At 40.1% G+C, this 21,743-nt stretch overlaps 2 protein-coding genes across 9 annotated transcripts in view; one reads left to right on the forward strand and one right to left on the reverse strand.

The window, feature by feature from the left end:
- LOC136331893 (zinc finger protein 420-like) overlaps positions 1 to 13,248 on the forward strand; it is a 123,226-nt gene extending 109,978 nt beyond the window's left edge. For all 8 annotated transcript variants that reach the window (XM_066271057.1, XM_066271053.1, XM_066271054.1 and 5 more), the window contains 2 exons: positions 9,078 to 9,151; positions 10,791 to 13,248. In XM_066271057.1, the coding sequence (XP_066127154.1) occupies positions 9,078 to 9,151; positions 10,791 to 12,575 (1,859 nt within the window). In that variant the 3' untranslated portion in view covers positions 12,576 to 13,248. The remainder of the gene's footprint in view (positions 1 to 9,077; positions 9,152 to 10,790) is intronic.
- LOC136331889 (zinc finger protein 420-like) overlaps positions 1 to 21,743 on the reverse strand; it is a 143,092-nt gene that overhangs the window by 72,048 nt on the left and 49,301 nt on the right. The gene's annotated exons all lie outside the window — the stretch shown is intronic.

The following is a 21,743-nucleotide window of genomic DNA, read 5'->3' on the forward strand; positions in this document are numbered from 1 at the left end:
TGGATGCCACTCAGGACATACAGGGGACGTGACCATCTGATTCTTCACCCTTTTCTCTCACTGTCTCTTTTTCCCTCCTGAAGCCATGTCTTGTTTGGTTTCAGTGTATTATCCCTGGGCACAGAGGATGGCTCTGTGTTATCTGCACCTCAAGCACTAAAAATAGGTCAGTTGCAACCTGGCCCCAGATGGATAAATCAACAACCCAGATGGGGGTTTTCAGGTGGATCACATTGAGGTGCATGCACTAGGCTGTCTCTCATCCTTTAACTTGGAAAAAATATTTTAGTCTGTATTTTTTAATTCTGCACAATAGTGTAATTTCATATCTCTCCGAATCTCACAGAATACTTCAATAATGACTGTCATAGGCAACCTTGAAGTATTGCCCAGCAGGTAGGAAAGTGTCCACTGTTACCTGCTTTCATCGTCACTGTCATTCTGTAATTCTTTTTGTGCACTTGAGGGCTGCCCCTGACTGACTTTTTCTGTTTTCACTTTTTAATGAGATTTTTGTCATATTTGTGCTTATGGATTCACAAGTGCTAGTACAAGACGCAGAATTGTTCTTTGGTAAGAAGTGGGATACAGCATTATTGGGCACTTCATATTTAGGAAGTGGCTTTGTTCCTTAATTCAAGTTTATTTCAGGGAAAAGCAATGATGAGGTTTTTCATTTACTTTGTCAGCATGTTTTTTTCTTATAGTGTGCTGTATCTGAAATGTTTAAAGATTAGATTAGTCTGTCCATATTTCAGAACTTTCTGATGCTTTTTTTATTTAGAAATAAAGATTATGTTTTTAGGTGAATTACAACCTACACATTTTTATAAGCTTAGGTGAAATAGAGTAAACCAGAATAACTTTCTCATGTCATTTAAATATCTTTATTACAATTATACTTTGCAGTTATTTTTTTAATGATTTGAATACATTGTCTAAGAAATGTTTTTGCTCTAGAGTGTCATGATGCAAACTATTTTCTGTTTGAGGGTATACTCATTTAAAAATTATAGTTAATATTGTGATTTTTAATATAGTGATTTTTAATCACTGAAACTTTTATATAATTTTCAAAATTCTTCAGATTAATTTTCTGTTCTTGGTTTGCATTTTCTTTTTCATTCGTATTAATTTGAACTAGTTTCAGATGTACAGGATAATGGTTAGACTTTAATATACTTTATAAAATCTGAAAGTATTCCCCGTGATATTTCCAGGACCCAGCATAGTTAATACCGTATTATGATATTTACTATAGTCCCCACGCTGCATTTTACATCCCATGACTGTTCTGTAGCTACCAGTGTGTTCTTCTCAAGTGCTTCAACATTTTGTCTCAGTCTTACAACTCCCCTGCCCTCTGACAGCTTTAACTCTATTTACTGTACCTGTGAATATCTTTCTGGTTGTTTGTTCATTTATATTGTTCTTTACATTCCAAATATAACTGACATCATATGGTACATATGTTTCTCTGCCAGACTTATCTCACTTAGCACAATATCTTCTATGCTTGTACATGCTTCTGTAAATGCTATGATTTCATTTTTATCATCCATTTATTTTTTAATATTTATATTCACGTTCTTGATATATATTTTTGTTCTTTATTTTACGTGACCCTGATCTTACTTTCTTCGTTTTAAGATGACAACTCTGTTGTTTTCTTTTACTGAGAGTAAGCAAGGGAGAAAGATGAAAAGCTTCAACTAATAGTTGAGTAACTTTAGTTAGTTGTTCATTGACTACTTCTTATATGTGCCTTGCCTGGGTGTCTTCAGCTGAGGCAGTGAGTGATAGCTTGCACAAACTATTGACCTTGGTATCAAGCTAGTAGTGATATAATCATGATGATCCTATTATGCTGAAGTGGCAGCCTTGACATTATTTTCTCTTTTTCTGTCTTATTTATTTTCTTAGTGAGAGAGCGAGAGAGACAGTCAGAAACAGAGCGAGAAGAAAAGCATCAATTTATAATTGGGGCACATTAGTTGTTTATTGATTGCTTTCATATATGTGCCTTGTTGGGGAGTTCAACCTGAGCCACTTACTTCTTGCTTATGCCAGTGCATTGGGGTTGAAGCCAGTAACCATGGGTCATATCTATTCCAGTGACCTACCAGGCATAGATTCAGTGATACCTTGAGATACAAATTTAATTTGTTCTGTAAACAAGCTCGTAAGTCAGTCAACTCGTATATCAAACTGCCGATAATGGACTCATGTGCCAACGTGCTAACTAGCGGCAGCTTACCGAATCATGACATGTATAGGAATTTTGCTCGGATCTCGAACGAAAATACGGACCGAGTTGCAGCTCGTATCTTAAAAAATTCATATGTTGTTCTGTTTGTATCTCAAGGTACCACTGCACTCTTAAGCCAGTGAGCCCACTGTTAAACAGGTATGCCAACATTTTAGCCGGCGACCTTGGGACTTTGGACCTGGTTCCTCACCATCTCAGCCAACACTCAATTTATTGTGCCACCACCTCATCAGGCCTGGTATTCTTGCTCTTAATCATTTGAGCCTGCACTCAAGGGAAATGAGGTCATAGGCCAGAGAGCTTAGGGATTGAGACCTGATACCACAGCACAGCATCCCAGGTTGACACTATTCACTGCACCACCACTGGTCATGCTGTTTCTGTTTTTGATATCTGTCAATACTGCAGTCTCTATGTGCTTGAACAATTACTTCTTAAGAAATGGTCATTACAGTACATTCCCCATGTACTGCCATTCTCTTGGCACTTTATTATGCAAAACAGAAACGATATTTCAGGAAGAAGCAAAGCCGCCAGTTCACTGAGCATGCAGTACTATAGTTTCTGTTTCTTAGGAAGAAACTGGTAATTGGGAATATTCTTTTTTTTTTTTTAATATTAATATATTTTTTATTAAATTTAATGCAGTGACATTGATAAATCAGGGTACATATGTTGAGAGAAAATATCTCTAGATTATTTTGACATTTGATTGTGCTGTATACCCCTCCCGCAAAGTTAAATTGTCTTCTGTCACCTTCTATCTGGCTTTCTTTGTGCCCCTCCCCTCCCCTAACCCCTCTCTCCTTCTTCACCCCCTCCCCCTCCCCCAACCCCCCCGCCCCTGTTGCCATCACATTCTTGTTCATGTCTCTGAGTCTCATTTTTATGTCCCTTCTATGTATGGATTCATCTCAGTTTTTTTTCTGATTTACTTATTTCACTCCGTATAATGTTGTCAAGGTCCATCCATGTTATTGTAAATGATCCGATGTCATCATTTCTTATGGCTGAGTAGTATTCCATAGTATATATGTACCAAAGTTTTTTAATCCACTCGTCCTCTGACGGACACTTGGGCTGTTTCCAGATCTTCGCTATTGTGAACAATGCTGCCACAAACATGCGGGTGCATTTCTCCTTTTCGAGCCTTTCTATGGTGTCCTTGGGGTATATTCCTAAAAGTGGGATAGCTGGGTCAAAAGGCGGTTCGATTTTCAGTTTTTTGAGGAATCTCCATACTGTTTTCCACAGTGGCTGCACCAGTCTGCATTCCCACCAGCAGTGCAGGAGGGTCCCCTTTTCTCCACATCCTCGCCAGCACTTATTCTGTGTTGTTTTGTTGATAAGCGCCATTCTGACTGGTGTAAGGTGATATCTCATTGTGGTTTTAATTTGCATTTCTCTAATGATTAGTGATGTTGAGCATTTTTTCATATGCCTATTGGCCATCTGTATGTCCTCTTTGGAGAAGTGTCTATTCATCTCTTTTGCCCATTTTTGGATTGGGTTGTTTGTCTTCCTGGTGTTGAGTTTTACAAGTTCTTTATAAATTTTGGTTATTAACCCCTTATCAGACGTATTGTCAAATATGTTCTCCCATTGTGTAGTTTGTCTTTTTATTCTGTTCTTGTTGTCTTTAGCTGTGCAAAAGCTTTTTAGTTTGATATAGTCCCATTTGTTTACCTGTCTTTTATTTCACTTCCCCGTGGAGATAAATCAGCAACTATATTGCTCCGAGAGATGTCGGAGAGCTTACTGCCTATGTTTTCTTCTAAGATGCTTATGGTTTCACGGCCTACATTCAAGTCTTTTATCCATTTTGAGTTTATTTTTGTGAGTGGTGTAAGCTGGTGATCTAGTTTCATTTTTTTGCAGGTAGCTGTCCAATTTTCCCAACACCATTTGTTAAAGAGGCTGTCTTTACTCCATTGTATTTCCTTACCTCCTTTGTCAAATATCAGTTGTCCATAGAACTGTGGGTTTATTTCTGGGTTCTCTGTTCTATTCCATTGATCTGTATGCCTGTTCTTATGCCAGTACCAGGCTGTTTTGAGTACAATGGCCTTGTAGTATAACTTGATATCAGGAAGTGTGATACCTCCCACTTTATTCTTCTTTTTTAAGATTGCTGAGGCTATTCGTGTCCTTTTTTGGTTCCATATAAATTTTTGGAATATGTGTTCTATATCTTTGAAGTATGTCATTGGTATTTTAATTGGTATTGCATTGAATTTATAAATTGCTTTGGGTAATATAGACATTTTAATGATGTTTATTCTTCCTAACCATGAGCACGGTATATGCTTCCACTTGTTTGTATCTTCCTTGATTTCTTTTATCAATGTTTTGTAATTTTCCGAGTACAAGTCTTTAGTCTCCTTGGTTAAGTTTACTCCTAGGTACTTTATTTTTTTGGTTGTAATTGTGAAGGGGATTGTTTCCTTAATTTCTCTTTCTGACTGTTCATTGTTGGTGTATAAAAATGCTTCTGATTTCTGAGTATTGATTTTATATCCTGCCACTTTGCTGAATTTATTTATCAGGTCCAGTAGTTTTTTGACTGAGACTTTAGGGTTTTCTATATACAATATCATATCATCTGCAAATAATGATAGTTTTACTTCTTCTTTTCCAACTTGAATGCCTTTTATTTCTTCTTCTTGTCTGATTGCTGTGGCTAGGACTTCCAGGACTATGTTAAATAAGAGTGGTGAAAGGGGGCACCCTTGCCTTGTTCCTGATCTTAAGGGTATTGCTTTTAATTTTTGCCCATTGAGTATGATGTTGGCTGTGGGTTTCTCATAGATGGCTTTTATCATGTTGAGGTATGTTCCCTGTATTCCCACTTTGCTGAGAGTTTTGATCATGAATAGGTGCTGGATTTTATCAAATGCTTTTTCTGCATCTATTGAAATTATCATATGGTTTTTCTCCTTCTTTTTGTTTATGTGATGAATCACATTGATTGATTTACGAATATTGTACCAGCCTTGCCTCCCCAGAATAAATCCCACTTGATCATGGTGTATGATTTTTTCCATATATTGTTGGATCCGGTTTGCTAATATTTTGTTGAGGATTTTAGCATCTATATTCATCAGAGATACTGGCCTATAATTTTCTTTCTTTGTGTGGTCTTTGCCTGTTTTTGGAATCAGAATTATGCTCGCCTCATAAAAGGAGTTTGGAAGTCTTCCTTCCTCTTGAATTTTTTGAAATAGTTTGAGAAGGATAGGAGTTAGTTCTTCTTTGAATATTTGGTAGAATTCCGTTGTGAAGCCATCGGGCCCCGGACTTTTCTTTGTTGGGAGTTTTTTGATAACTGTTTCGATCTCCTTTGGTGTAATCGGTCTGTTTAAGTTTTCTGATTCTTCCAGATTGATTTTTGGAAGATTGTACGTTTCAAGGAATTTGTCCATTTCATCTAGGTTGTCTAGTTTTTTGGCATACAGTTCTTCATAGTATTTTCTTACAATATTTTGTATTTCTGTTGTGTCAGTTGTTATTTCTCCCCTCTCATTTCTAATTTTATTTATTTGAGTCCTCTCTCTCTTTTTCTTGGTGAGTCTACTTAAAGGTTCATCAATCTTGTTTACCTTTTCAAAGAACCAGCTCCTAGTTTCATTGATCCTCTGTATTGTTTCTTTAGCCTCTATGTCATTTATTTCTGCTCTGATCTTTATTATTTCCTTCCTTCTACTACATTTGGGCTTTACTTGCTGTTCTTTTTCTAATTCTTTTAGATGCAGGGTTAAGTTGTTTATTTGAGCTTTTTCTAGCTTCTGAAAGTGTGCCTGTAGTGCTATGAACTTCCCTCTCAGCACTGCTTTCGCTGTGTCCCATAAATTTTGAGTTGTTGTATGCTCATTGTCATTCGTTTCTAGGAATTTCTTTATTTCTTCTTTGATCTCATTCTTAATCCATTCATTATTTAACACCCTGCTATTTAGTTTCCATGTGTTTGAGAATTTTTGAGCTTTTCTGCTGTGATTCATTTCTAGTTTCATGCCGTTGTGATTGGAGAAAGTGCTTGATATGATTTCAGTCTTCTTAAATTTGTTGAGAGCACTTTTGTGCCCTAACATGTGGTCTATCCTAGAGAATGTACCATGAGCACTTGAAAAGAATGTATATTCTGCTGCTTTAGGGTGAAAGGTTCTGAAGATATCTATTAAATCGAGTTGATCTAGTGTTTCCAATAAGTCTGCTGTTTCTTTGTTAATTTTCTTTCTTGAGGATCTATCTAGTGATGTTAGTGGGGTATTGAAATCCCCTACTATTATAGTATTGCTGTTGATCTCGCCCTTTAAATCCATCAAAGTCTGCTTTATATATTTGGGTGCTCCTATATTAGGTGCATAGATATTTATAATAGTTATATCTTCCTGTTGGATTACTCCCTTTATCATTATGTAGTGGCCTTCTTTATCTCTTACTATATCCTTTGTTTTAAAGTCCAATTTGTCTGATATAAGTATTGCTACCCCAGCTTTTTTTTCATTTCCGTTTGCATGAAACGTTTTTTTCCATCCTTTTACCTTCAATCTGTGTGTGTCTTTTGTTCTAAGGTGTGTCTCTTGTAGACAACATGTATGGGTCCTGTTTTCTTATCCACGCAGCTACCCTATGTCTTTTGATTGGATCATTTAATCCATTTACATATAAGGTTATTATTGATATGTAGTTGTTTATTGCCATTTTCTTCTTTAAAGTTGTATTCCTTTTTTTTTTTTTTTTCTGTATTCTTTTCCCACTTTATCTGTTTACACCAGGCCCCTTAATATTTCCTGCAGCATTGGTTTGGTTGTAATGAATTCCTTGAGTTGTTTTTTGTCTGGGAAGCTTTTTATTTCTCCTTCAATTTTAAACGATAGCCTTGCTGGATAAAGTAGTCTTGGTTGTAGGTTCTTGTTCTGCATTACTTTGAATATTTCTTGCCATTCCCTTCTGGCCTCAAGTGTTTCTGTTGAGAAGTCAGATGTCATCCTTATGGGGGCTCCTTTGTAGGTGATAACTTTTTTTTCTCTTGCAGCTTTTAATATTTTCTCTTTATCGCTTAGCTTTGGTATTTTAATTATGATGTGTCTTGGTGTAGGTTTCTTTGGGTTTCTCTTTAATGGAGTCCTCTGTGCTTCTTGGACTTGTGAGAGTTTCTCTTGCATTAATTTAGGGAAGTTTTCAGCTATGATATGATTGAACAATGTCTCTATCCCTTGTTCTTTTTCTTCTTCTTCAGGAACCCCTGTGATGCGGATGTTACTTCTCTTCATGTTGTCACAGAGCTCTCTAAGAGTTTCCTCTGACTTTTTGAGTCTTTTTTCTCTTTTCTTCTCTGCTTTCATGCCTTCATTCCAGTTGTCCTCTAACTCGCTGATTCGATCCTCTGCTCTATCTATCCTGTTTTTAATTCCTTCCATTGTGGTCTTTATTTCTGATATTGTATTTGTCGTCTCCAACTGATTCTTTTTTATACTTGCTATTTCTTTATTTAGGTTTTCAAACTGCCCCTCCATTGTTGTTCTAAGATCCCTAAGCATCCTTACAATCATTATTTTGAACTCCGCATCTGGAAGTTTGATTATTTCCATATCACTCAGTTCATCTCTTGAAGGTGTCTCTTGTGGTTTCATTTGGATTGCACTCCTTTGTCTTCTCATCTTCTTTTTTTTTATTATTTGTAGAGTTGATTGAGTCTAGGCTTGGTGTTGTCTGCCTCCAGTTTTCAGTTGTGTTATTTTTAGGTCTTCGTGGGTTGGTATCAGCTATTATTTGTAATCCACTTTCGGATTTGGGCAGCTTTGAAGTCTTGATTTGTTTGTTTTCTTAACAGGTGATAGTCTTGTTAACTGATCTCAGCAGGGGGCTTCCTTGAAACTGTATCCAGGAATGCTGTGGGTGTAACCTGAGACGCTGAAGGTCTCTTCCTCCAACTAATCTCACTGGGGGCAGGGTTTTTTCTCTCAGCTTCAGTAGGGGGAGGTGTATCTCAGATCTCCATGGAGACCTGAGTTACTGCCCCTCCTCCCCACTTCTTGTTTTCAGCTGTGTCTTGTTGTGCTGATTGGAGCTGGATAGATGTCCGGAGATCTCTGATCCGGAAGCACTTCAGCTCTGTTTTGTGAAAGGTTCAGTCCCTCCCCCAGCTATGGCCGCCTCCAGCACGAATGAGTCAGCTTTTTTATTTTGTTTCTTGCATACCTTAGCCCCTCACAGTCTGTCCCTCTCCCTGTCTTTTCCACTTGGGAGATAAGCTGGTCTTTTCAACCCACCTTGCTCCCTGGTTGCCAGGTAAGTGGCTGTGAGCAGTAGTTTCTGCTCTTTTTCCTCTGTGAAATCCTCTCTGGGCTCTCAGCCTCACCCCCCTCCTTCCCTTCCTGTAAGAAGAGGAGATTCAGGCACTCCTTACCAGGATTATTGTGGCTTCCTCTTTGCTCCTTGGTTTTTGAGAGCTGTTCTTGCAGTTCAGTGTTGGTTTTTCATGCTGATTTTTTCTAAATTGATTTGTATTCCAGTTTGGTGTTGAGAGCTGGGCGTCTGTGCATCCACCTACTCCGCTGCCATCTTCTCTCCCAATTGGGAATATTCTTACCACATCAGCCTTGTGTGCTCGGGTGTTTTAGCAGATATTGTTAGGAGTAGATGTAAATTTTTATTCCTCACTGATGGGACTTTCTTCATTGTTACCTTTCTTGGTCTTGCCTTTTACTCTTAACCTGCCTTTGGCAACTTAAAATGTAATTTCGTGAATACTTGCTGGTATATCCATTTACCTTGTGTCATAACTGTCATATTTTGTATCTTTTAGCTATGCCGTCTGAAGACAACATGACCTTGTATCAAAATCCAGGAATCAAAGATTTTTTCTTTAAAAGAATACTGGTAAGATATGGAAGGTATTGTTTTGATCATTTAAATTTAATAAAAGCCTCAAAAATTTTAGCAGAGTGGTTAGAAGAAAAAATATTAATATATACAGAACTAATCTACCACAATTTTTTTTTGTTATTTATATATAGTGTTACCTTGACACTCAAGTTTAATTTGTTTCCTGGCCGAGCTCGTGACTCAATATCCTTGTATGTCAAAGAGAATTTCCCCACTTAAATTTTGGGGAATACAATTAATCTGTTCTGGTTTCCAAAAACCAAACAAAGTTTTTGTTTTACATATATGATTTTAAATAAAAAGTACTTTATAAATAACAAATATGTACATATATACATAATAAGAGAAAATGTAAAGAAATAAGCTTGTTTATGAATTGTATTTACCTTCAAGTTCAGGTAAAGATGCTGGTGGAGGGGGAGGAGACCGCGGAGGATGTTTTTATTTCGTGCACTATTGCTTAACTTATAACTTACTCTCTACACACTTAACACTACATTTAATTGCAAAATTTACACACTACATATGATTTGTAATTTTCTTGATAATCTTATTGCCATTTTTTTACTTTGCTTAATCATCATAATTTTCTTCACGGACTATTGGCTTTTTTGGCACACTTTCCTTGCTTTCACCTAGAAGCTGTTTCACCGAAAACCTTTCCATGGAAGTTTGTTTGTTCCTCCCTTTTAGAACAATCAGAAGGCCATTTATTAGAAGTTGGTGGAACCTCGTGATTTTAATATTTGCTGGTGACATAAAGCAAAAAATTCTGCAAGTGATTGCTCCTCTCTCAAATTGCTTGCAAAATCAAGTGCTCATGTGTCAAGGTACCACTGTATTAAGAGAGAGTGGAATGGGGAGAGAAAGAGACTGAGTCAAAAACATTAATCTTTTCCTGTATGTGTCCTGGCTGGGGATCGAACCAGCAACCTCTATGCTTCAGGATGATGCTCCAACCAAAGGAGCTATCTGGCCAGGGCGAGACTATTATTTGTGGTTAATTCATTGTTTTATAAATAGGTAAAAAATATTACACATCTGTGAAACTCCATATTTAAGTCAGCTACATTGGGTATCAGTTTCTAAAAATTCAAATTGGTTCTGGCTGGTGTTTTCAGTGGCCAAGAATGTTGATGTCCTGGGTTCAATTCTGAGTCAGGACCTACAGGAAAAGCAACCATCTTCTTTACCCGTCCCCCTCTTGCTTCTCTTTTACTCTTCACCTCCCACAGCCATGGATGCATTGGTTGAGTAAGCTGGCCTTAGGCACAATGGATCGATCACTCTTTGAACTCTTCCTAAGGCACTAAAAAAATGGCTTCATTGCTAATATCCCCACATAGGTAGGCTTGCCCACCAACATCATAAACTATCTGTTACTATTATATACTTTTGAAAAGAAAATCTGGAAAAGTTAGGAAGTTATGTAAACTTTGGAATAAATAATGATTGGGTTTGGTTTTCAAATGTTTTTCCATTTTAATGTCTGATATTCATTAAGTTGGTAGCAAATTTTGTACAGCCAACATGGTTTAATAGGTATCACAGAGTAGTTATTTGGGAATAAGTGTACATGTTAAATGAAATTATACCTTTCAATAAAAGTATATCTATCTTTCATTATTACCAGATTATGCATAATGAAGACAGAAGTTATCGATACAATGAACATTGGAAAAACTTTGAACAAGAATCAGTTTGTAATCAAAATGAGAAAACTCCATTTCCCAAGAACCATAATGGACACGGAGAAGTATTTGACCAGATATCACATTATAATATTCATCATGATATTCATGATGTGGAGATAAAGGAACAAAGTAAATGTGTCAGATCTTTTATGCAATCCTCAGATCATCCAGAAGAAGAGAATATTCATACTGAGAAGGACGCTTACACTTATAATTTATGTACCAGAGCTTTCAGTGAAATACTCAATGTAAATATACTTAAGGTCCATAGTGCAGAAAAACTTTATAAATATGAAAAATCTGGCACGGCATTCAATTGGAATTCATTTCTTAATTTACCTGATAGAAATATTCACACCAAAGGGAAACCTCAGAAGTGCAGACAGTGTGGCAAAGCTTTTAGCCATTCCTCAACCCTTTTCAACCATCAGAAAATCTGTGGTGGAGAGAGGCCTCATAAATGTTTAGAATGTGGTAAAACCTTTATCAGGAAATCAAAGCTTAATATACATCAAAGAACTCACACAGGAGAGAAACCATACAAATGCAGACAATGTGTCAAAGCTTTTGCTCATCGCTCAACTCTTAATAAACATCAAAGAACTCACACAGGAGAGAAACCATACAAATGTAGACAATGTGATAAAGCCTTTACCTGTTCCTCCAATTTTTCTGTACATCAAAGAACTCACACAGGAGAGAAACCATACAAATGCAGACAATGTGTCAAAGCTTTTACTGATTGCGCAACTCTTAATAAACATCAAAGAACTCACACAGGAGAGAAACCATACAAATGCGGACAATGTGGCAAATCTTTTACTAGATTGTTTGGTCTTAATAAACATCAAAGAACTCACACAGGAGAGAAACCATACGAATGCAGACAATGTGTCAAAGCTTTTACTGATCCCTCAACTCTTAATAAACATCAAAGAACTCACACAGGAGAGAAACCATACAAATGCAGACAATGTGGCAAATCTTTTACTAGACTGTTCGGTCTTAATAAACATCAAAGAAGTCACACAGGAGAGAAACCATACAAATGCAGACAATGTGGCAAATCCTTTAGCTATTCCTCAACTCTTACTCAACATCAAAGAATTCACACAGGAGAAAAACCATACAAATGCAGACAATGTGGCAAGTCTTTCACTCAACTGTCCGGTCTTAATGTACATCAAAGAACTCACACAGAAGAGAAACCATACAAATGCAGGAATTGTGGCAAAGCCTTTAGGTATTCCTCTGAACTTACTGTACATTATAGAACTCACACAGGAGAGAAACTATACAAATGCGGACAATGTGTCAAAGCTTTTACTGATCGCTCAACTCTTAATAAACATCAAAGAACTCACACAGAAGAGAAACCATTCAAATGCAGGTATTGTGGCAAAGCCTTTAGATATTCCTCTGACCTTACTGTACATGAAAGAACTCACACAGGAGAGAAACCATACAAATGTAGACAATGTGGCAAAGCCTTTACCTGTTCCCCTAAACTTACTATACATCAAAGAACTCACACAGGAGAGAAACCATACAAATGCAGACAATGTGTCAAAGCTTTTACTGATCGCTCAACTCTTAATAGGCATCAAAGAACTCACACAGGAGAGAAACCATACAAATGCAGACAATGTGGCAAAGCCTTTAGCTATTCCTCAACTCTTTCTGAACATCAAAGAATTCACACAAGAGAAAAACCATACAAATGAGACAATGAGGTAAAGCTTTCACTCAACTGTCCAGTCCCACTGTACATCAAAGAACTCATACAAGAGAGTTATATAAATGTAGAGAATGGAAAAGCCTTTAACAATTCCTCTACTTTTACTGTACATCAAAGAGTTCATACTGGAGAGAAACCCTATCAATGTTGAGAATATGGCACAGCCTTTAATTCCTCCTAATACCTTACCTTACATCAGAGGACTCATACTGGAGGGAAGCCTTACAGGTGAAGAGAAAGCGGTAAAGCCTTTGACCAATCCTGAAATGTCATTTATCATCAGAACTGTCATAATGGACAGAAATTTTTTAGGGAGTGTATTAAGGTTTTTGCTTGGCTGCAGAATTTTAGTAAGCATTCAAGAATTCATCATAAAGAAAAACCTTAAAAATATGGAGGTTGTGGCAAAACATTAAATGACTGTTTCACCTGTCTAAAGGAGAGAATACATGCCAGAGAGGCACCTGGCAAATGTCAAGTATGTGGCAAAGCGTTTTATCTGCACTGAAGACTTTCAGAACATTGCAGAATTCATGATGAAGAGAAACAGTAAAAATGTCAGTCATTTAGTAAAATATTTAACCTTTCTTAAAACCTGTTTGAGCACCAGAGAAACCATAAAATGCAATTTATGTTCCAAAGTTTTTGTCCTAATTTTTTTTTTTTTTTTTTTTTTTCCATTTTTCTGAAGCTGGAAACAGGGAGAGACAGTCAGACAGACTCCCGCATGCGCCCGACCGGGATCCACCCGGCACGCCCACCAGGGGCGACGCTCTGCCCACCAGGGGGCGATGCTCTGCCCATCCTGGGCGTCGCCATGTTGCGACCAGAGCCACTCTAGCGCCTGAGGCAGAGGCCACAGAGCCATCCCCAGCGCCCGGGCCATCTTTGCTCCAATGGAGCCTTGGCTGCGGGAGGGGAAGAGAGAGACAGAGAGGAAAGCGCGGCGGAGGGGTGGAGAAGCAAATGGGCGCTTCTCCTGTGTGCCCTGGCCAGGAATCGAACCCGGGTCCTCCGCACGCTAGGCCGACGCTCTACCGCTGAGCCAACCGGCCAGGGCCCTAATTTTTTTTTAAACAGAGAATCAGGGAGATAGACAGGGACAGACAAGAATGGAGAGATTAGAAGCATCAATCATTAGTTTTTTGTTGTGCATTGCAACACCTTAGTTGTTCATTGATTGCTTTCTCATATGTGCCTTGACCATGGGCCTTCAGCCGACTGAGTAACCCCTTGCTTGAGCCAGCGACCTTGGGTCCAAGCTGGTGAGCTTTTGCTCAAACCAGATGAGCCTGCGCTCAAGCTGGCGACCTTGGGGTCTTGAACCTGGGTCCTCAGCATCCTAGTCCGACACTCTATCCACTGTGCCACCGCCTGGTCAGGCTCTTTGTCCTAATTTATATCTTACTCAACATCTAATAAGACTGGATAGAGGAGTAACAGATATAAAGAACATGGGAAAGCTTTACACTGTATGCAAGCCTTACTGACACCCCTGTGAGCAACAGGATTTCTCTCACCTTAGTGCTTTTACTGTGTTTTACCCTTAGCTATGTTCTTTGTGCAACATACCAGATACGTTTTTTGGTTTATTTTTAACAATCTAAAGTTAACTGAGAATGCTGAGGAGTCTGCAGATGGATCCTGTTAAATGCTTGATCTCTGGGCCCTGCTTCTCTCTTCAGCCATTCTGTGCTGTTCCTCCAGGGCTTGTGAGTCATCCATGCGTCTTTTTTTTTTTTTTTTTTTTTTATGTACCTTGTGGTCTCTTTTGTAACTGCTGCTCACCCTGCAATATCACAGTGCTTTGCTTCACAAATTCTAGTAATTGAAAATAATACACTCTAGTATAATGAGGAAGTTCTTTTTAACTATTGAGCCTATGTGTATTATTTCATATTTTTTTATTTGGGTCAGTGTAAACAAACTTACATGGTTTGATAAAAATGTATTATGTACATTATTAAACTGAAGATGTAAGGGTAAGTGGACTGAGAAATAGAGAAATGTGTGTGCATGCCTTCATAAAGGTAGGGAAATAATTAAAAAATTCTTTCTTTGAGCACTAATGTACAGGGCCATTCAGCAGCTCAGAGACTGGTATCCAACAAGGAAAGCCTGAAGTGCGATGGAGGGATCTGTTCACAGGAATCTGGCAGGGGCCAGACACTGTTCTCTTGTGAGGCCAAGGATACATGTGTTTTGCCTAGGTCTGATAAGGCTCCTCAGTGGGCTTCTGAAAGTTGGGTAAGACATCATGAGTCAGTAGGAGAGACTCACCAATAACCAACTATATTACTTAATTTACTTTAAGAAGTTTTTAAACATTTTCTCCTCGGGACTTACTGCAGCTGAGGCATTTTACTCTAGTTGAGCTACGGCCTAAGTCTCTCATGTTATACTGGGATATATTAACTGGCCCTGTTGGGCAAATAAGTTTGTGAAATCTGTATTTTTGTGGTTTGCTCACTTTTATTGTTAAAAAATGGCCACTGCCCAGGTGAATGGTACTGCCAGGTGAAACTGCCATTCACCTTCCTGCTGTGGAGGAGGGTTTTGTGCACCAAAATGCTTTAAGAGAAAAAGAGGCAAGAGGAGTCTGTTCTTTTCAGAGAAGAAAGCCAAGATGGCAGGGTGCTGAAGGTGAAGCCATGTTTTTGCAGTTTCTGCATAGAGAAGCAGATGTGGAATCAGAGGTGAATAAGGCTGGTGGGGGCCTTTGATTCTGGGAAAACCCAGATATGTCAGTAGCTTTGTAAGTGCTGAATGAATGGGTTTTGGAGCCCCTTGTGTTTGTGTTTACTCTCCAGCCAGGTATGAGGCTAGAATAAAGGTATTTCCCACCAGTTCTTGGCTCCAGAGTTTCTCTACCATCTGACAGAATCTAATGTGAACCTGCATGTACTTGGCCATTAAGGCCATGACCACTGGCCATACATTTAGCGTAATTCATGCCAGGATTCTCATCAGGTTGGTATGGAGCCGCCAACACCCTTGAGGGGTGGGGTGGAGAACCGGTTGTTATGGATCCCCATGGCTATCATTTTGGGGACTGTAGGCTGGCTGAATTCTACAGCCCTGCAAGAGGAAACCTTGAGCTGTGTGGAAGAGGCAGCTGGAGGCCTGCAAACTGAGCAGCAGAAAGAGTTGGAATGGCCACAGAAGGAAGAGATGCAGATCCTGGAACTGGAGGAGGAGACCACTTTCGTGAGTTGTGCCTAAAAATGGAGCAGTCTCTTGAGAAGGAATTATGGATTCGCGAGTTGCAATTTGCCCTGGAAGTTGCCGAGAGCCAGAAGCTGTGGGAGCCTACGATTGAGCCATGCCAGCAGAGTGGATCTGAGTCAGCCGGAGTAGAGGTTTCCAGCTCCTCTTGAGGATGAGGAGAATCAGACTGGAGTTGTCATTGGCAGACTTCAGAAGGAAATACCGCAACAGAAAGGAGTTCCTACTATACCCCTAGCAATTTGCTGTGGTTTTGGGACCGGTGGATACCAGCGTGCTATCTGGAGCAAAGGTGGAAATGCTGGCCGCCATTGCCACATGCTTCTCTTTAGGGCAGCTCTTAAGAGCTGACAAGATGACATAGATGAGGGGGGAGGCCTGAGGCCCCATGTCCATGGACTGATTCTTGGACTGCAGCCAGAGGAGGCACTGGCTCCCTTGTTGGATGGACATGCAGCTTTTGGACAACGTGAAAAACCCTGATGAAAGGGGGACAAGTCTGGTGGAGGCCCTCTGCACCGGGAAGCTTTTCATCCACTTGGAGAGAAGCTCTGAGGACATTTTGCGCTTTGGGCTAAGTGCTCAGAGAGACTGGTGAAAGGCACCTTTGTAATTGTTGAAATTATATGACTTGTGATGTTGCTGTAATTTGTGTGATGTGCCTAATTCCGTGCATAGAAATGCCTGTGGTGTGGATTGCAAATTGAGCAAAAGGGGTGGAATGTTAGGCAAATAAGTTTGTGAAACCTGTATTTTTGGGGTTTGCTCATTTTTATTGTTAAAAATGGCCACTGCCCATGTGAATGGCGCTGCCAAGTGAAACTGCCAGTTACCTTCCTGCTTAGGATGGGCCTTTGGTATGCTAATGTGTGCTGCAGGAGGGCTGTTTGCACCAAAAAGATTTGAGAGAAGGAAAAACAAGGTCATTTTCAGAGAAGAAAGTGAAGACAGCAGATGCTGAAGGAGAATCCATGTTTTTGCAGAGTTTCTACAGAGAGAAGCAGATGTGGAATCAGAGGTGAATAAGACTGGTGGGGGCCTTTGATTCTAGGAAAACCCAGATGTGTCAGTAGCTTTGGTTGTATAAGAATCAAGTTTCATGTCAATGCAGGCCATCCTTCAGTGTTTTCAGAGAGCGGACAAGAGGGAGTGGAGGGGAAAAACTGCTTGGTGGCTCACACTAATTCAACAAACTACAAAAATGATGAAAAACCTGAACCTAGGTTATGACTATTAGGATTATAGACGTTCTTTACCAAGGTTATGACTATTAGGGTCATAGACGTCCTTACCAAGTGCACACTGACACAGCCCAATATTGTTTACTAAGTACCAATAGCTGCTTCAACACATGACACTATAAATGATGCAGGGCTCAAAATACAAACTAAAAACTATGTTGAAAAGGAAAATGATATGAAAACTTTGTAATGTAATAACTTCTAGAAAGTTTTAAAAAGTTAAGACTGCCTGACCTGTGGTGGCTCAGGGGATAAAGTGTTGACCTGGAACACTGAGGTTGCCGGTTTGAAACCCTGCACCTGTCTGGTCAAGGCACATATGGGAGATGATGCTTCCTGCTCCTTCCCGCTTTCTCTCTCTCTCTCACTCTCTCCTCTCTAAAATGAATAAATTAAAAAAAAAAAGTTAAGACTACTTTATGTTTGGCAAAGAATGTTAAGCCCTGGTTTTGAGATATCACCAATGCTTATTTCAGAAGTTAATGACTATTTACAGGATAGCAAATAGTCAACAGACTAAGATTTCTCTTTATAATTTTTTCAAATAAAGAATTAAATGTGAAATGTAGACTTGAAAAAGGTAAATCTGCCTGACCTGTGGTGGCGCAGTGGATAAAGTGTCGACCTGGAAATGCTGAGGTCGCTGGTTCGAAACCCTGGGCTTGCCTGGTCAAGGCACATATGGGAGTTGATGCTTCCAGCTCCTCCCCCTTCTCTCTGTCTCTCCTCTCTCTCTCTCTCTCTCTCTCTCTCTCTCTCTCTCTCTCTTTCTCTCTCTCTCCCTCTCCTCTCTAAAATGAATAAAAAAGAAAAAGAAAAAGGTAAATCCACTGAACATTTTTTAAAAAGCAAAACAAAAAAAAATTCAATATTCTTAAAGATTCATGTGTTTAGTCATTTCTTGTCCCCAGTTTCCTATGTCTTGCCATCCCAGGAGTCGAAGAGACCCATGACTGATAGGTCTTATCCCTCTGAGTGAACAAGTGCTGCAACTGGAAGCAAACAATCGTAAAATTTACAAGCCTTCAAACTAGAGATTGGTAATTCTCATTTAAATCTTTTTAACTAAAACAATTCAGTGACTGTTAGAATATAAAGCCAAACTCCCATGTATCTACAGCTTAACCATGCATACCCCATGGGCTCACCAGCAGGTCCTGGTTCCCCTTCTTCCTGCTTCTAAGTATTTCTGTCTATAGAACTGCTTTTGTCTCTTCCCAGCTTCTAGGCACAGTCAACCCTTCCTGTCTTTCCCCACGCCCTCCGCTGCTCTTTCTCCCATTTTCTGTTCCTGTCCCTACATCTGCTTTGTGAAACTCTTGAAACCTATTTCACTTTAACTTGCTTTCTCTGATCTGAGTGCTCCCATCTCCACACCTGTCCACGTTCTTCTCTCCCTACACGTGACTCCTGCTGCCTGTTACTCTTTCTAGTCCTAACCCCCACCCCCACCGCAGGCTGACTCAGCTGTTTTCCTCTTGGCTCCCTCATCCTTAAACCCCTCTTTCTACCCTTACTTTCTCCCCAAACTATCCTCTTGAAAATAAGCAACAGAACTTTACCTAAAACAAAGAGACTCAGCAGAACTTACTTTTTTTCTTTTTTTTTTTTTTTTACCAGGGACAGAAAAAGTCAGGGAGAGGGATAGACAGGGACAGACAAGAATGGAGAGAGATGAGAAGCATCAATCATCAGTTTTTTGTTGCAAGGCCTTAGTTGTTCATTGATTGCTTTCTCACATATGCCTTGACCATGGGCCTTCAGCTGACTGAGTAACCTGTTGCTCAAGCCAGCGACCTTGGGTCCAAGCTGGTGAGCTTTGCTGAAGCCAGATGAGCCCACGCTCAAGCCAGTGACCTTGGGGTCTCGAACCTGGGTCCTCTGCATCCCGGTCTGACGCTCTATCCACTGCACCACTGCCTGGTCAGGCAAAACTTTTTCTAAAAGACTCTCTAACCCTGGTCCTGAGCCTAGTATTACAGGCTATGGCCTTGGGCTAGTTTTGCAAGGTTGCAGATGTTCCCAGAATGATTTTCCCTGAATTAATCCCACAGATAAACACTGTAAATGAGTTTGTTTCCGTGCTTGTTTTACTGCTAGGTTTCCCTTCCTCATACCCCAATCAGTATGTGATTTTGTCTTTAAAAGCTAACTTCAAACTGTTCAGGGCTGCATGACCTGACTGACTCAGATCTTTGTGCAGTCACCAGTTTTGACCAAAAATTTTTATAAATTTGTACTTTGGTGTGGAGACCATTTATATACTCCTGCTGATTTCGCTATAAGACTGAGCCACTCCCTCCTGAAGGGCCCTGTCCTGCGCCCCCACCTCTGCTCCCCAGCCCCCCTCTCTGCGCCCTTCTCTCTGGGGCCCCTCCCTCTCCTCGGGGTTTCTGCCTTCTTCCCCTAGGGCTTCTTTCCTCGTTTACTGTCACTCTCCCCATCATGGTCCCGTCCACTGCACCCCGTTTTCCTCTATGGCCCCTCACTGACCTCCCCCTCCCATTTCTCTCTGCCCAGACCCCTCCCAGCCTCACTTTGTGCATCCCCGGGACCCCTTTGCTGTCGCCAGGAGCTCTTCTGGGGACTCCGTGTTCCTGCTGGGAATCCCTGCTCCATGAATGTGGACCCAGGCCTCTTATTAAATGGGGTGGGGTCTCAGGAGGGGGTCTGCAGGTCCCCAGGGGGTTGGGGCTGCTCCTTTGGAACCAAGGCAGGAAACCCTGTGGCAGGGGGATCCCACCCTGGACGACATGGGGGACACAGGTGGGGCGGCCTCAGAGTTTACTCGGAAACCAATGCGGAGCCCCACCAGGCAGCAAAGCAGGCAGGCTCAGGGCCTCTCACCGGGACTCTGCATTCACCGCTGGGGGCTCTGGAGTGGGGCTCTCGGCAACCGCAGCGAACCTCAAGCGCTCTGCGTGGAGAAACGGTGACAGGGAGGGTGGGGTTTAAATAGGGCCGACCGTTTTGAGATCCTGTGTGACCTCGCTAGAAACGCTTCCAGTTGATAGGAAGGTGCCCATGAGCAGTGCCTCTAAATTCGGTGCGCCAAACCACTGGCTGACGACTTCAAGCAGTGGGTGGGGCCTTAACACTGACAAGTTAGGAGTGGAGACAGCACTGATTGCAGTTATTTTCTTGGTCATTGAATTTAAATAAGGTAATCTTTAGTAAGACTTAAATATCATTACTCATATAACTGGTAAGATGTATTTCCCCAGAGCTCAGTTGGTTAGGGTGTCATCCTGATAGAACACAGTTGCAGTAACCTTGACAGGGCACATACAGGAAGCAAGCTATGAATGTATAAATGAGGGGAACACAAGTCCATATTTTTCAGTCTCGCACCATCCCCTCCTCACCTCGATATTAATCAATAAATACATTGAGGATCATTTTGATGATGACCCAAAGATTCAGTGTTGGAGAACAACGTTGACTCACACATTTGTTGTAAGATATTTCTTAGACACCCCGATCTAGTAGCTCAATGGGTAGAGCAACCTTTCAATATGCCAAGGTTGTGAGTGTGAACACTGATCAGGCATCCTACAGGAATCAACCAACAAATGTATAAGTAAATTGAATATCAAGTGGATTTCTGTCTCTTTCTCTAAACATAATATGTTTATATTCAAATTTCATTTAAAATGAAGACTTTCTTTGGATAATTTTTTAAATAATGTATTTAAATATAGATGAAATACATCACCTCATTTATTATATTTTATTTTTCTCTGTGGGTGTTCCAGATATTGTGTGAAAATATATTCTGCTGAAAGTCCTTCCAAACTGATTATATTTGTAGTGTTTCTCTAATTAGTATAACTGTGATGTTTAGTAATTAATGAAGAATTAGACTCATCTGTGGTGGCGCAGTGGATAAAGCATTAACCTGGCAATGCTATGGTAGCTAGTTTGAAACCCTGAGCTTCCTGGTCAAGGCACATATTGGGATGGATGCTATCTGCTACTCTTTCCATTCTCTCTCTCTCATTCTCTCTCTGTCCTCTCCCTAGAGTCAATAAATAAAAATCTACAAAAAAATAGATCAATATTTTTTATCTTTGTTGTGAAGGTTGGATTTCATACTTAGATTCTTTCCAGATATTGAAACAACCATTTTGACAGATTTATAACAATTATATATTTATACATAATAGTTTTTTTTTTTTTTAACAAAGACAGAGAGAGTCAGAGAGAGGGATAGATAGGGACAGATAGACAGGAACGGAGAGAGATGAGAAGCATCAGTCATCAGTTTTTTGTTGTGACCCCTTAGTTATTCATTGATTGCTTTCTCATATGTGCCTTGACAGTGGGCCTTCAGCAGTCTGAGTAACCCCTTGCTCAAGCCAGCAACCTTGGGTCCAAGCTAGTGAGCTTTGCTCAAACCAGATGAGCCCGTGCTCAAGCTGGCGACCTCGGGGTCTCGAACCTGGGTCCTCCACATCCCAGTCCGATGCTCTATTCATTGCGCCACCGCCTGGTCAGGCATATTTATACATAATAGTTTTAATCTCTATGGTTGATTCTCATAGGACTGAAAGTGCAATGTAACGCTTTTGTCAAGTCATTTCTTGTTTTGCTTCCCAAGTATCTTTTAAAAAATATATACAGTTGGTTATAGATTTGGGGTTCTGTGTAATACAGAATATAGAGATTATACAGGACTGTGTAGTATT

The sequence above is a fragment of the Saccopteryx bilineata genome, chromosome 3 (genome assembly GCF_036850765.1).
Source record: "Saccopteryx bilineata isolate mSacBil1 chromosome 3, mSacBil1_pri_phased_curated, whole genome shotgun sequence".
Taxonomy (NCBI): Eukaryota; Metazoa; Chordata; class Mammalia; order Chiroptera; family Emballonuridae; genus Saccopteryx; species Saccopteryx bilineata.